Here is a 16,231-nt window from a genome sequence, read left to right on the forward strand (position 1 = left end):
GTAAACTAGATGCATTAACATCAACTCCACTACTGCAACCACACCAGAAATTTAATGTGCTATCAACTTACATTTGCCCATCTTTGATCTACAAAATCCACACTACACCTTTACATCGAATACCTGCGAGTTTCCTAACTGATACTCACAAACTTATTAAAAACACCTTGAAAGAAGTTCTTCAGCTTCCAATAGATACACCAGACAGCATGTTATACTCCGATAAAAAGTATAAAGGACTCTTGTCTTTTCAAGCGTGGTTGGGAGGCTTATCTACAGCACATAAATGCATGCCAAGTTCTCCAACAATCCAACAATACACACATTAACCACACCAGAGACCTCCATACAGAAACAGAGACGTGTTTCGAAAAACTTGGCCCACTCCTGAATACTGAATACGAATCTGTCAAGGTCTCACTCCTACGACAACAACTCCATGAGAAAGAATTCAATGCCTGGTGTGCCTTACCAAAAAAGGGTAAGGGTGTTATACTGTATAAAGAATACACACCAGTCAATCAGCGGGTAAGAAAACCCAAGTTTAACCAGTAGCAATTGGAGAAATGCCATAAAACTGACAGCAAATGTTCCAGTTCGTGCATTACCTGGCAGGTCCCAAGACAATAACCACTGTCGGCGTTGCCACAGTGAGACTGAAACACTTGGTCACGTCTTGGGTTCCTATCCATTTAATGACACCCTACGGAATTCACAACATCATCGTACAAGATCTATGATTGCTGAAGCCCTGAGAGAAAAGCATTATAAAGTTTACGAAGAGGTACATGGATTGCCTCAGACAGGGTCAAGCCGGCGGTTTGACACGATAGCTATACTACCGGGCTCAAGTAAAGGGTTCATAATAGACTCCACAATTAGAACCGAAGCATCATCCACTCAACCATATGATGTACACAAGGAGAAACGTGATATATATGAACCTACAATTCCATACTATGCCAAGAAATATTATCTGGACTCCATAGATGTTATAGAATTGAAGATAGGAGCACGAGGCACCATTACTCACACATTTCACAACTTTTGTAAGAAATTTAATTTGCATAACCAATTTATTAAGGACACTGGGTTAGCAGCTCTGAAAGGATCGTTAGCAATAGTTATCATCATCATCATCATCATCATCACTGGTGGTCTGCCTATCGCCAGGTCTTTGCATGAATTCTCCAAGCTGTTCTGTCTTCAGCCATTCTCTTTGTCTTCCAATAGCTTCTATTTACCTTTACACTGTCCATTAACTGATACCTCTTCCTTCCTCTCTTCAGTTTCACTTGCATCATCCCTTCCAATGCTTCAGTTATTAAACAATTTCGTCGCAAGCAGTGGCCTAACCAATCTTCTTGTCTCTGAATGTATTCCAATATTGTTCTCCTTCCTTCACCCACTCTTTTTAATACTTTCTCATTCCTTATTTTTTTCCTGCCAGCTGATTTTCTCCATCTTCCGCCAGATCCACATTTCAAATACTTCCAGTCTTCTTTTTTTCTCTTTTCTCAACGTCCAAGTCTCAGCCCCATAGAGCGCCACACTCCACACAAAGCACTTCACTAACCTGTTAGCAATAGAAAAAAAAATATATATATATATACTCTTAGCTATATCTTTGTCCTAAGAGGAATTCCTCAAGGAACTCCTCATGGATTTCAAAATTATTCAGTGATACAATTTTTTTTAAAATTATTAAGTAGGCTTTATTATGGTCTACCTATCATTTATAGACATATTTTAAACGGCCCTTGTAATTATTAATCAAATTTTCATGTAAGCTTTGTCTTTTTGGCAGCCTTCAAATGGGGGGAGCAGAAATAAATGCATCTCTCTCTCTCTAAAATATCATATAACCATGTGGAAGGTGCACACTTGTTCTACAACATAGAGCAGTCTATGTGCTGATTATTTTTACATAAGAGAACAATGGGTAGTGATGGATAAAGAAAACTGAAGTTACAGCACACAGCTTAAATTAACAGTGATAGCTTTCACAGAAAATAACACACATCGTGCTGCCAACACATAAGTTTTGTGTAAAGCCATCACACATATGCTACCAGCACAAATAGAAAGGACAGCTGTAGTGTGCCAAGAAGATAGCCGTATCATTTCAGAGACAAAAATTAGGTCAGTATGCAGCAATTGAATAAGAACTGTTATAATAAGTAACTGGATTAAGGAACAGCAGCTGTTCAGTTTTGCACAAATTGCTACCATCCAAGGCACTGGAGATGCAGAAAAAAAGCACCACAGAAATCTCCCAGTTTAAAGCAAATGGAGGGTGGCTATGTAGATTCAAGAAGAGGAACAATCTCTCTCTTTGAAGGAGGACATCTGTGTGCCAGCTACTGCCACAGGAGCATACCACAGAAGTGGTGGAATTCCGTCAGTATTTTAGATTCAAAATTAAATCCACATAATTTTTGTAAGATTAAAAGTTTCTTAAAACCGGAAAAAGTATATCTTATTTTCCGCAAAACAAACACACTTTTTTCCCCAAATATTTTAAACAAAAATCTACGGTGCATCTTTTATGTGAGGAAAAGTATGCAACAATAAAATCAGACACATTAAAACTTGCCCCATTTCAAATGTCAAATGATTTATTGCATCAATAGCAACACAACAACCAGTAGCAACTAGTGATGGGACATTCGATTCATTTTACTGAATCGATTTATTTGATTCCGTTCACGTTACTGAATCGATACAGTGATCCGATTCACGGCACATTAGTCACCGCTCCTACTGCATCTGTGTAGTATGTGCTGGTAAGACAGCAGCAAAAGCATTCAGTGCTTGCAGCTGCCATCTGGTCTTCAAACTATGAACTCCTTTCTTAGAAAAATATGCTAGTCACTCTAATACATCAAAGGATTCCGGCGACGCAGGGTGGGAAAGTTTAGGATTAGGAAGGTAGCAGCCATGGCCTGAATAAAGGTACAGTCCCAGCATTTCCTGGTGTGAAAATGGGGAAACTACGGAAAACCATCTTAACGGCTGCCGACGGTGGGATTTGAACCCACCATACCCCGAATGCAAGCGCATAGCCACACGATATTAACCGCACGACAAATCGCTTAGTCATTTTTGAAAATATGTATTTTTCTATCAGCTGAGGATTTTTTAAATCATCATATTTTGTATAGGCTACTCAAGATGTACAGTGGACCGCTGGTTTTCTGATTCAACATACTGTTATTGCGTCTGTCCATATATGATTGAAGTCTTGTGCAACGATGTGACATATGAACTGAGAGAATACTGAGCCGTTCTTCCCAATATAAAACAGGTACTTTTGAGTGGTCATGAGCATGACTAATAGTCATAGGGCAGGCTAGAGTTGAGTTTAATTGTCAAATGTCAACTAAGTTATAATACTTAAACTAACAAATAGTATAACTTAATAGCCTACCTACTTACTAGCTACTTCAGAATTATGTTTTGACTACCTTTTTAACATTGTAAATAAATCCATGTATTATTTAAACCTGCCTGTAAGAAGAGGACAGTGAATGAAAATGGGTATAGCATACGATTCTTTCAGTGAACCATGGCTCGCTGTATGTCTCGCTGCAGCGGAAGCTCGGCTCTCCGCATGTCCAGTGAGCCGATAAGGAGCCGTGTGTATCTTGTGTCTCACTGAGCTGGGCTCGTTCACGATTCTTTCGGTGTGCCATGGCTCACTGTATATCTCACTGCCTTGGCTCTCCGCGTGCCCAGTGAGCCGATAAGGAGCCGTGTGTATTTTGTGTCTCACTGAGCCGCGCTCGTTCATGATTCTTACAATGTGCCATGATTCACTGTCTCGCTGCAGTGGAAGCTCGGCTCCCCGTCAACGTCCAGTGAGTGCGCCACTCAGCATTGTCCGCTGGGAGTAAGCTGAATCGTATGCTGTGAGCTCGCCGTTCCTGTGAATCGATTCACTCGGACACTTGAATGAATCGATACACTGCTTCGAATCATGCATTCAGTAGCCAACACTAGTAGCAACTACAAATGATGTATTGAGAGATGCCAACATGCACGAAAGGCAATTAGTAATCCAGCCACTAGGGGACCAGGGCAGCGGGCGTGACCGTAAAATTTATTTTCGAGATCTCACTAACTTACACATGAGTGAAAAATCAATGAATGACATACAATTCAACCAGATGTAACATATTCAAAGACTGGTATATAAACAGTGTATGATTCTTACCTGCTAGAGTAAGTGGTGATCTGCATTCTTTTGTTGAGTACTGTAGTTGCCCCCTTAGCAGCTTGTCGTTCCTGTTTGGTAAACGTAAACTGGTGACATGGTTTTTTTTGTTTGATATCATGTGCATCCTCTGCACTAATAGAGCACTTAACAGTTCAGTGTTCATATTAGCATGGCATTTAGTCTTGTTCTTCTTCACCAAACTAAAAACTCTTTCCACTGGAGCATTGCTATGGGGATACTAGAAGAATAGCCATCAATAGCTTACTCAGTGAAAGGTATATCCTTACACCTGAAGCATCACTGATCTTCGATATTTCGAACCAAAGTCTGTCGGCCCTATCATCCTTGTCAAAAGGAAATCCATCAAATTGGAAACGACTCAACTTGGTTTCCACAGAGTCAATTTCTTCTGATGACAGAATTTTCGGAAACCGGTCAATCATAAATTCTATTGATTAAAAACTCTTGGATTTCCTCTGGAAAACATCAGCAGCTTCAGCATGCTCGAGAAACTCGTCCCTAATTGGCCATTTGTTGAAAATGTACTCACATGTTTGTGTACAGAGCAGTCTCACATCGGAATAAAACTTTTTCAATGTAGTTTCATCTAGAGAAACTGCCCTTATGTAAGCTCTTGTGTTCGGCCCAATGACCAACTCACTGTCACTTTTCTGTAATTTAGCAGAACTAAATTTCACATCAAGCAAATTACTATCAAGCTCCGGAACAGAGGATGCTCTCACAAAGCGAACAATAAGGTCACTGAAAAATTAATTTAACTTTGAATGAAGTTTATGAATAAGTGGTGTCTCTTGTTGGAGGAATACATTTACGGAATTGAAAAATGGAAGAACAGAGCTGAGAAACAAAAGGTAAAGTTAAGTAGATGGATTTTCAAATTGTTCCCTAACTTTCAGAAATTTTGAGTTGGCCTTGTCAGAATCTGATTCACATAAGAGCATTTTTAAAAGGTTCCACTGTTCTAAGACCCTTGCTATACACTGTAGAAGAGATAACCACCTGGTAAGAACATACTTCAAAATTTTGTGAGGCTTTTCACCAAAGACTTTCTGGCATACCTTTAAAGCATTTTGCCTCTTTGAATTCTTCAGCAAATAGTAATAAATATCAATTAAAAAGTGTTTAAACTGTTCAATATTAATATTTACTGGAAAACTGCACCCCTTTTGAGCAGCTAAGTTCTTTTCTTTACAAATAAAGGAGCTCACACCTTTGGAAACACCAGTCATAGTACTTGCATCACCACATGCAAAACCTATGCAGTTATCCCATAGAATCCCCCTCTTCTCCAGTTGATCATCCAAAACATTGAATATTCCTTTGCCTGTATTGTCGTTAGATTCCCGAATTGTAAGAATTATAGTTGAAATTTGTGTAGATTCCCCATCGAAAAGCGTAACAACTAATGGGTAGAGCGTTTTGTCATTCATATCAATACTGCCGTCTGTTGCCAGGACAAAGGGCTGGGACTTCAGTAACTGTTACCTTTCCTCAACTGCAGAAGCCAAAGTTTTAACTAGCGCTCCCGTTTCTGTTCTGGCACAACCGTACTTCAAAGCTATTTTTGAATCAGGAAACTTTTTCTTGAACAAACGTCCCGCATGGTCACCGCAGGCTAAAGGCAAGTTGTGTTCAACAAGAAAACTTGTAAACAACAACCATGCATTTGTTACTGAGCTTTCATCTTCTGAGGATTTAGCAAAAATGGTTAAATCCTTGTTTGTGTCTCTCAGCTGAACTGTATCCGTATGAATTTTGCTAGCGACGTGTTTACGACAGTCGCCTCATCCACCATGCGCAACTGAAAAATCGCAGCTACACACATTACAGAACACGTGTGAATGAGATTTTGAGGAACGCAGTAAACAGGGCCATTCTTTCTAGTATTCCTCCCTAAATTTTTTAACTATTTTTGGTTTCTTACTAGCGTCAAAAGTTAGGGTAACGTCACCACAGGTATTTTCCTGCACATGAAATCGCTTCATTAACTTTTCGCATTTTGTAACACACGGTTAGCATATATCCTAGAAGAGCAATATACTGTATGTAAATTTGGCAACCAAAATTGCAATAAATACTTCAACAGTCACGCACACAGTATTCACAATGAAACGGAGTTTGTCACCACTTTGCAGCCAAAACAAAGACAAAAGAACCTGCATACTTACATGGAAGTCTGATCATGTGACGAACAAAGACAACAACTCCGCAAGATATACTGGTACTGGAACCACACACTGGGTTCGGCACGTGAAAACTTGAAATTTTCTTAAAGGAGGGACAGGAAAAGGCAAGGGTATAAATGATTACTGAGAATCCAAAAAGAATATTCTGAGAATTCAAGTTGTATTGGCATTCCTTGTGCATCCTTTTGAACACTTCATACACTTACATTTAAAAATCAACAAAAAAATCATAATTTGCGGTGTGTCATTCGTAAAGGCGTATGATGGGTAATTCATAATTATTACGATTGAATCATAATTGTTGACAACTCTGTGTATTGATGATCTTGCTACAAACTAGTCTTTGAACAATCGAAAACTAGCATCAGCTGCTTGGTAACTAAACATAGATAACACATTGTGTACTGTAACATAAAATAGGAAATAAACTAGAGCAATAATTATTAGATAAAACTAAACATTACCAACATTTTATTGCTACTAGTACGATAAAACCTGCTGCATAACTTTTCAGCACATTTTTATCCAATACAAAAATACTGCCCATCAACACAACCAACTACTGCAAGCGTTCTAGCAATGCTGGGCTATTAGCCATTCAGTGTACTTTATGTGTATGAAAAGGAACCAATTGTGATTAATGATTACAGTTTTCATGCATTATTGTTTTAAAACTTAAATCTGAACATCACCGCTCCATCCTTCATTTCCCATCATCAACAGTAAGTACTACACACACTAAAACTACCGCACACTGTCACCCCCTTTATGTACATGTTATGGAAATAATAGCGACTGTATCTAACATGGAAAGTGTACTATAATAATTTCGTGTGGCTATTTCTAGCCGAGTGCAGCCCTTGTAAGGCAGACCCTCCGATAAGAGTGGGCGGCATCTGCCATGTGTAGGAAACTGAGTGTTATTGTGGTGGAGGATAGTATTGTGTGTGGTGTGTGAGTTGCAGGGATGTTGGGGACAGAACAAACACCCAGCCCCTGGGCCATTGGAATTAACCAATGTAGGTCAAAATCCCCAACCCGGCCGGGAATCGAACCCGAGACTCTCTGAACCGAAGGCCAGTACAGTGACCATTCAGCCAACGAGTCGGACATGGAAAGTGTACTGTGTGGTCAGCACAATTGAATCTGTGGCCGTATTTGGGACAGCCGTGTGGTGAAAAAACAAAGAAATTTATTTGTTGTGTCAAAATTCACTTTGCTTTTAATATTGTATAAAATATCTCCTTCAAGAAAATTGGACTTTGGACTCATGAAAATGTTTTAAAATTATAAAATATTTGATTTGGAACAATTAGATTTTCAGACTTGTGAACATTTTAAAAATTATTAGTATCAAAATGTATTATTTTTGGAATCTATCAAGAAAAGAACTTATAAACTTTGAAAAATAACAATGATTTTGGTATTATGAAGCTGTGATTGTAAGAAATTATTATTAACTTGTGAAATTTTTAGTATTACGTAGCTGTGTGTTTTGAAATGATGTATTTACTTTTAAGGCAGTGTGTACCTACACGTGTCGTTTTTAGAAGAATATTTACAGTAGTTTCCTGTGACGTTAAAAGAAAGATCTTGATAAACATTCCTATTGGTAGGAATAAGCGATGTTATGATTGGTGAATGTGAATGTCAGGAGTAAATTCGATGGCTTGATTGGCTATCCGTGGGTTGCACCATTTTCCGGCTTCTCACTCCTTCATGAGAGCGAAGCTTGCTGGTGTGTCTTTTGCTAGTGACCAGCCTAGAGGGCGGACGCGCTCTGCGTCTGTCCTGGGATACCTGCCTCGGGGTAAGCATTATTCTTTCTTGATTTTCGGACTTCAACTTTATTCAAATGTAAAACTTTCTTTTGCTTAGGGATTTACCCTCGGTATTCACATTTGCCATTTAATCATCGATATGACTTAGCTTTTCAGCTAAGCTCTCACGTATTTTATATATGGAGGCAATTCCCTTTTCTTTTGTTTAAGAAAATTGTAACTAACATGTAACTTAAATTTCCACTTGGAGTTGGCTCCGTAGTGCAGTGTCACTTAATTTCACATCAGTTAAAGCTATGCTCCCTTTTAGAGGTGTTTTTAAAATCGCAACAGTTTAACTGGCCTCTATGTCAAGTTTTTTAACCTCCCCATTTCTGTGCTGTGTTAATATCTGTTCATGACCCTTTCTGTAATCTGATTTATGTTATGTTACGTCTATGTTCCATTCTCAAAATAATTTGTAAGTCTCTTGGTGTAAAGCGCATTTTTACAGGCGCAGTCTATTTTTTTAAATTTTCATTTAGAACATTTTTTATTTGTTTTGTATGTAGATTTTGCTTTGTATCTTATCTTCCTTTGGAAGTTGTTAAATTAGGAGTTTGAGGGTGATTATCATGTACCTCTTCTTTCCCCACAATAGATACGTTCTTATCGGCCTCGCAAGGTTTCCACGCCATTTCCCCACATCCTTTCGTAACTGTCACGTTGGTCAACTTGTTGTTCATGTTTTATGTCCCCTCGACCATATGTTTAAAATTTCATATAACTTTTAGATTTATTATTATTATTATTATTATTATTATTATTATTATTATTATGTATGTTGGGTATTCAGCCCGAAGGCTGGTTTTATCCTCTGCAGCTCTGCCAACAGCTGTCATAAATAGCCTAGGCGTCACTGAAGAGGTGTACTAGGGAAATGAGGAGTGAGGTAGTTTCCCGTTGCTTTCCTATTATGTTTTTAATATGTCATGTTACCTGTAAGAGGTAACAGAATCTGCAGCCATTCATGTTCATTCCCTCCGATTCCATCTGATTTTAAGATTTTAAAAACTGTTGGGACAATTTGTGTTGACAATGAAATACGCCCATGTGCAAATTTTTTTTCTAAAATTTTTAGGGAAAATTTGGGGTGCATCTATTATGCAGTAGCTTATCTTGAGTGGAGGCTGACAACTACACAACACATACAATGTAGCGAATTCATTCAGCAATATGAAATTGTATTAAAAGTAATTACATGTTGCAAAACAAAATACTGCAACAGGTGCAAGATATATGTCACTTCCTAATCAGCATGCAGTATTTTAAATACAACTCACCTTGATACAAGCTAACCATAATATAGCTGCCAACATAGCCACCTCCAGATGAGTGAACCAATGTGATGCTAGGCACGCTGAAGCATGATGTGCTACTTGATTCAAGTAGTCTATCAATGGTGGACAAGTTAGGAAAACCTGCAAAAACTACAGAAAACTTCTTTTGTCACAAGCAATTCACAAAAATAAATGTTGCTATCAATATTAATACAACAGACTTATTGAAGAATTCAAAGCATGGCAAATTTAAGTTAAAATATTTTAAGGTCAAATGATTTTCCATGAGAAAGAACAAAGGTATTTATACTTGTTTGGATAGGCCCATCCTTGATAACAAAAAACACATAATTTAAATTCAACTTTGCACTTGAGACTTTACAATGCTGCCTATTCTTTCTAAAAAATATTTGAGGTGGCTTCAATTTAAGGAGGCAAGTGCATAAACATACAATTGAGATTTTCTGCAATAAGCAAAGAATTAAACACTTTTTATTAGAGCCTTTGCTAACAATCTTGGTCATCATCATCATCATTTTACAGTTCAAGTTTCCTGGGTACTTTTGGCAAGCCTCTTCCATTCTGTCTTATTGAGATACGTTCTGTTGTTAATGATGTCCTCCAGTGTCCTTCCCCGATCCGCAATGTCCATCTTTATGATGTCCATCCAGTGGGTTCTTGGTCTTCCCACCATCCGTTTCCCTGCCACATGTCTCTCCAAGTTAACATATGCTGTCCTTGTAGGTTCTTTTTTTTTTTGCTTAACGTCGCACCGACACAGACATGTCTTATGGCGACTATGGGATGGGAATGGCCTAGGAATGGGAAGGAAGCGGCCGTGGTCTTAATTAAGGTACAGCCCCAGCATTTGCCTGGTGTGAAAATGGGAAACCACGGAAAACCATATTCTGGGCTGCCGACAGTGGGGTTCGAACCCACTATCTCCTGATTACTGGATACTGTTTGTTGGTTCCATCCTCATTACATGCCCAAACCACCTCAGTCTGGACATGCTGACCTGATCTAACAATGATGTAACAATCCCAGCTTTCTTCCTAACCACATCATTCTTTAACTTGTCTAGTTTGGTTTTTTGAATTATGGACCTAAGGAACTTCATTTCAGATGCCTGCAACCTTGAGGAGTTTCTTAGTGAGGGTGCAGGTTTCAATACCATAGGTTAAGATTGGTATTAAGTACTGATTGATTGAACATCACCAGCTTTGATTTTGTTGGTACTTTGCGATCCCAGAGGAGTATTCGTACTTGCTGGTAAAAGTGAGAGCTCTTCTGCACTCTATTTGCCACCTCCTTTGGGCTAGTGTATCTCGAGATATTACACTGCCGAGGTATGTAAAGCTTTACACACTTTCTAGTGGATGGTTTCCTAGTATGATGTTTGCTGGTCGTCCCTCTCTGTTTATTGCCATCACTACTACTTTGAGTTTGCTTATCTTGAGATTGAACTCCTCGAACTTAACCTTCCATTCATTGAGTCTTGACTGTACTTGTCCCTCAGTTTCTCCCCAGGTCATAACATCATCAGCAAAGGCCATTGCATTCAGTTCACCAGAGGTTTTCTTGATGTTCTTCATTATGTCATCCATGATGGTGATAAACAATAATGGGGATAGTGCACTGCCTTGCTGGACTCCACTTTCGGTCTTGAACCAGGATGAATGTCCATCACCCAATCCCACACAACTGGTACATTTCTCATACAGCATCTAAACTTTCTTCACCAGTCCCTCTGGCACATTCCTTTTTCTCTCTTGCAATGCTGTCATTTGCCTTCTCAATGTCAAGGAAAACCATAAGCAGATCTAAGCCTTTTCCCAATATTTTTCCATTAACATATGGACACTGAAGATTAGGTCTGTTGTGGACTTGTTAGGCCTGAAGCCATACTGTTCCTCTTCAAACTGTGGCTCTAAGCTGACATGCAATCTGCTCTGTAAGATTTTCTCAAGAATTTTCGAAGAGTGTGGCTGTTCAAATTTGCTGAACTGAAAGAAGTTTTCAAAGGAATATGACGAAGTTTCCCCGGTAAAACTCAATGTAAAGTCGCGTACCAGTAATAAACATTTGAAGCCAGCCCCGCGATCTAACTTGCCTGCCTCTCACCCGGAGGGCCCGGGTTCGATTACTGGCCAGGTCAGGCATTTTACCTGGTTCCAGGTTCACTTATTCTATGATTACCTTTAATTGAGGAGCTATTTAATGGTGATATGGCGACCCCGGTCTAGAGAGCCAGGAATATTGGCCGAGAGGATTCGTCACACTGTCCATGCGTCACCTCGTAATCTGCAGGCCTTCGGACCGAGGGCGGTCATTTGGTAGGCAGAAGGCCCATTGGGGCTGTAGTTTTGTTTGGTATAGGGGCGTTTGTAAGATTATAAGTATACATATATCATTTTTGTGATGTTTAGCCAAATTGTTGATGGTTCATTCGTTCCCGGATTTTTCGTTTTCCCATGTTGTATGTTTTCTTTCCGCGGTCCCTCCAAAAATGGAGAACCGAGGTTGCACTGTATTATGTCAGTGCTGTTGAGTTCTTTACACACCTTATTCAGCATATCATAGAACTCATCAACGTCGTCGCCGTTTTGTGTCTGCTGTTGGAGGATATACTTGTAAAATGCCTACATTAAAGGGTTGACTCTGCATCTGTAACAGCATTATACGGTCAGAGATTGGTATGAAGTTTTTGACATATCTGACATAGTTTGCCAAAACGAACACACCTACTCCATTCCAGTGATTGCGGTCTTCCAAGTCCCTGCAAGAGTAGTAGAGTGTGCCATGTTCATGGCGACACAATTCAGAACCTGGCCAGCGTAGCTCACTGATTCCTAAGATGTTCATTTTCAATCGCCTGGCTTCTTAAATCATTATTGTCCTGCTTTCCAGCTGCATATAAATTTCTAACGTTCCATGTAGCTATACATAGTTGATTTTTAATTATGTTAAACCGGGGGATTCTTAGCACCCCTTGCCCACTCAAGGGCTGCCCGGGACTAGGGGCCTTTGATTTATTCTTTCTCTCCATAGTAACTTCCTGGGAATATTGTCACTGGGGTGGTTTCCCGTTGCCTTCCCCTGTATGAATACAGCCGCTCCTAACATGGAGAACAGACGCTGGGTGTAGCCGCCCACTCTGGATCAGACGCTACCTGCCTGTTGGTCCGCGGGAGGTATTTCATTTCCCTCATACCACCCTTATCTGGGAGGCATTCCCCTATCCACCACCTGGGGACGCGCTGTCTAGGGGTTACAGGCTCCCCGGAGGGCTGGCTAGCATACTCAAATATATTTGAATAATGATTGAAAGTATTTTTTCCTCTTAGTATTTGCCTTAGCTGTGCCACCGAAGGGCAGCACACATCATTGACTTTGCTCAAAAGAAAGCTTTTAGGTGAACACATCTTATTCCAAAAAAAGACTCCTTTAAATCCTCTGAATAAAGCCTTTGCTGCTCCCTTGCACAGTTGTGGATTGCAGTGACTTCTCTCTCTCTCTCTCTCTCTCTCTCTAACAAATTCTCCACTCCACACTCAATTTCAACTTTTTTATTTAAGAAATTGGCACCCTGGGTCCAGGCCCATGTGAAAATATGGGGCTGGCTACAACTACCGTATTTACTCATGTATTAGACTCCCTCCCCCCCCCCCTTCCTCAAAACAAAGAAAATGAAAAAAATCTCGCATACAAGACCCCCCACTCCAGCGTAATTCATCAGAGAACAACGGCGATTCCACTTTGAAGCGGGTATAAGCTCCGATGACATCACACAAATTTCTGAATTGTTTCATCCGTACAACCCGCGCAATGAAAACACATCAAATTCATGCGGTTCATCTATGTTTTGTAGTTAAGAAATGTCCGCCTCTGCAGCGCAGACCTGCTGCAGCTCTGATGACGTTGCACAAATAGGTGAATAGTTTCGTGTCCAGCATAAAGGTTAGCACAATTAGCTGCCGTTCTCGGGGCCCTGAGTTCGATTCCCGGTACCGTATTGCCAGAGATTTAAGAATTGCAGGAAGGTTGATATGCAGTAAAAATCGTACATGCAGCTCTCCTCCATTAGGGGCGTGCCTAAACAGAGCTGCATCATCCCAGGATGAGTAAACGAGTTTACTTTAGTTAACACTAGAACGGCCGAACATTCCTCATACCTAAAAAGGCCGCAGACGGTCATTTTGACCGCTGCCGCTTACTGACATACACCTAGGATCAAGGATCTGGGAAACACGCGAATGTTCAATCACTTATTTTAAAACAACAGTTAACCATTAGGATGTATTGTATACAGATCAATCCATTGTTGAATATTAATAATTGTTCATATTCTCTTACTTCTAATAGGTAACAATGAAATATTTCGGCGGACTTGCTATTGAATGCCTTTGTGAAAAATTATGATAAAAATAACGGTCTCTATTTGTTTACAAGCCTATTTAGGCACTTGACAAGCAATTTATGCAAGTTATTACCTTACACGAACATTTTCCACAGACTACTTTGTTGCACGAAGAACATGTGTCAGAGGTTTTGTTCTGTTTACAATTGGAGTTCACTTGACATTGTCGTCGCTTACGACTGGCACATTGAACCTGAATCTGAGGCTCAGGCTGAAGTGTAGGGAGTTCAATCAACCGGGATCTTGTCTTCACAAAATCAGATCTTAGTTCTTGTATTACTTCAAGAATATAATCATGTCGAGAGATTCTCTGTCCCGTAACTTCCTTGTAGACTATCCATGAATTTATTGCTGCTATATCAAATACGTTATAAAATACATGTACAGGCCACCTTCGGCATCCAGCTCTAGTAGAGTATTTACGTGCCATTTGATCAACTACATCCACACAACTTAGTTCCGTTATAAAATTCAGTATTACTAGGAAGCTTCCTTGGTATCTTCACCGACTTGAACGCTTGAGTGTAGAGTGCATAGCAGAAGCACATTCTTGTTCACTTTTCCTTGATATACTGTGAGAGTAGTGTGATCTTCCTTCCGAAGTACGACAGTCTCATACAGATTCATACGTAGTGCTTTGATTGACACCGGGATTTCCTTCCTCACTCGATTGATTGTTCCAACAATACTAGTTTTTTTCTCTTTCAGTCTCTCAGCCAACTTTACCGATGTAAAGAAGTTATCAATGGTCACGTTACGTCCTTTCATGAGGTATGGGTCCATAAGTTTCATGACAACATTTTCAGGCAGTGACTCATTAGCGGGTCGCATTTCATCTTTCCCAAGATAAGGAAACCCACTGCACACATACAACGTCTACCAGTAGCCAGAATTTTATGCCAAATTTATCTGGCTTGTTGGCCATGTACTGCATGAACCTGCACCGAGCTTTGCTGGGGAAGAGTTGTTCATCAGCTGTGACATTCGCTCCTGGTTTATAGCACGCATAACAATTCTCAATAAATCTATTCCAAATAGCCGAAGCCAAAGCAAATTTATCTGTCTGCAAATGAGTGGATCTAGTTTTACGGAGATCAAAGCGCAAATACCTTAGAATTTCTTTGAACCTGTTTCTTGCCATAGTCATAGTGAAAACAGGGGGACCCCATAAAGAAGACCACATATGATCTACAGCTAGACTAGTAAGTTTATGAGCTCCACGGGCGTATAACAAAGCAATAAAAGCATCTAATTCTTCCAAAGAAATGGACCAATTATTATCCTTTGTCTGTCTACGAGCTTCGGTCTCTGTGCACATCTTTATATGCTTCAACATGGATGCGTCATTGAATAAACGCCAGGCACTAACCTTGCTGTTAGTCTCTACGTTACGCTTAGCGTGAGAAGTAGGCCCTGCTGCCTCTTTCAGTAAATTCTGAGCAGCCATCCTTCCAGGGGGGTTTCCACTATTGTCGACAACAGTACAAATAGTTGTTCCATCATTACCACATAATTGATCCCCTGGTGCAAATGAAGAAGACTTTACCAGTTCATGACCTCTCCCACCTTGTCCCCTTCCTCTTCGAACAGGTTGCCTGCTGCTAAGAGATCGTCCTCTGCTGCAAGATTGATCACGGCTGGTTGAAGGAGTAACTGCGTCTATCGTAGGTGCGAAATCCACTGTGTGCATATTTTCATCAGTCGAATCACCATCACTATCCGACAAATTATCACACTGTTGAAGTATAAAATCCTCATCGTCACTCATTGCGTCTATATCTGATAATGTATCTTCGTCACCTGATTCGTCTTCTCCCAGCTTTTCAGGTTCTGCTAATATTTGAACAGGAGTAAGTTTTTGCCGCTGAGCCATTATTACGCACTATACGACACAAGGGATAGGCACTAACTCGTCTACTCGCAACAACTGCTAGCGGCATACTAATTAGTTACATCATACGCCCCTATAGCGCCACTTGTAAATATATCACAGGAAGCAAGCAGTGAGCAGAATAGAGCTCTCCGTATCAAGGAAGTGAAGCGGTCAAAATGACCGCTTATGGCCTTCCTAGGTATAAGGGACAATATCGGTGTTCCCTTATTATCTACGGATGTAATTTTTGGCGTGAATGTACACAACCCTAAAAGATTAAAAGTCGCAAAAGAACAACGTCGTGCGTAAAAAATTACGAGCGAGGAAATACCTTGAAATTCGCTAACGGTCAAAATGACCGCTCTGGCCGTTCTAGTGTTAAGAAATATTTGTGGCTGTCGCTATAATATAG

At 40.0% G+C, this 16,231-nt stretch overlaps 1 protein-coding gene across 1 annotated transcript in view; it reads right to left on the reverse strand.

Annotated features, from left to right (window-relative positions):
• LOC136866038 (RNA polymerase II-associated protein 1) overlaps positions 1 to 16,231 on the reverse strand; it is a 379,305-nt gene that overhangs the window by 108,558 nt on the left and 254,516 nt on the right. The window contains exon 16 of the mRNA XM_067142667.2: positions 9,530 to 9,676. Coding sequence (XP_066998768.2) covers positions 9,530 to 9,676 — 147 coding nt within the window. The remainder of the gene's footprint in view (positions 1 to 9,529; positions 9,677 to 16,231) is intronic.

Source organism: Anabrus simplex, chromosome 1 (genome assembly GCF_040414725.1).
Source record: "Anabrus simplex isolate iqAnaSimp1 chromosome 1, ASM4041472v1, whole genome shotgun sequence".
Lineage (NCBI taxonomy): Eukaryota > Metazoa > Arthropoda > Insecta > Orthoptera > Tettigoniidae > Anabrus > Anabrus simplex.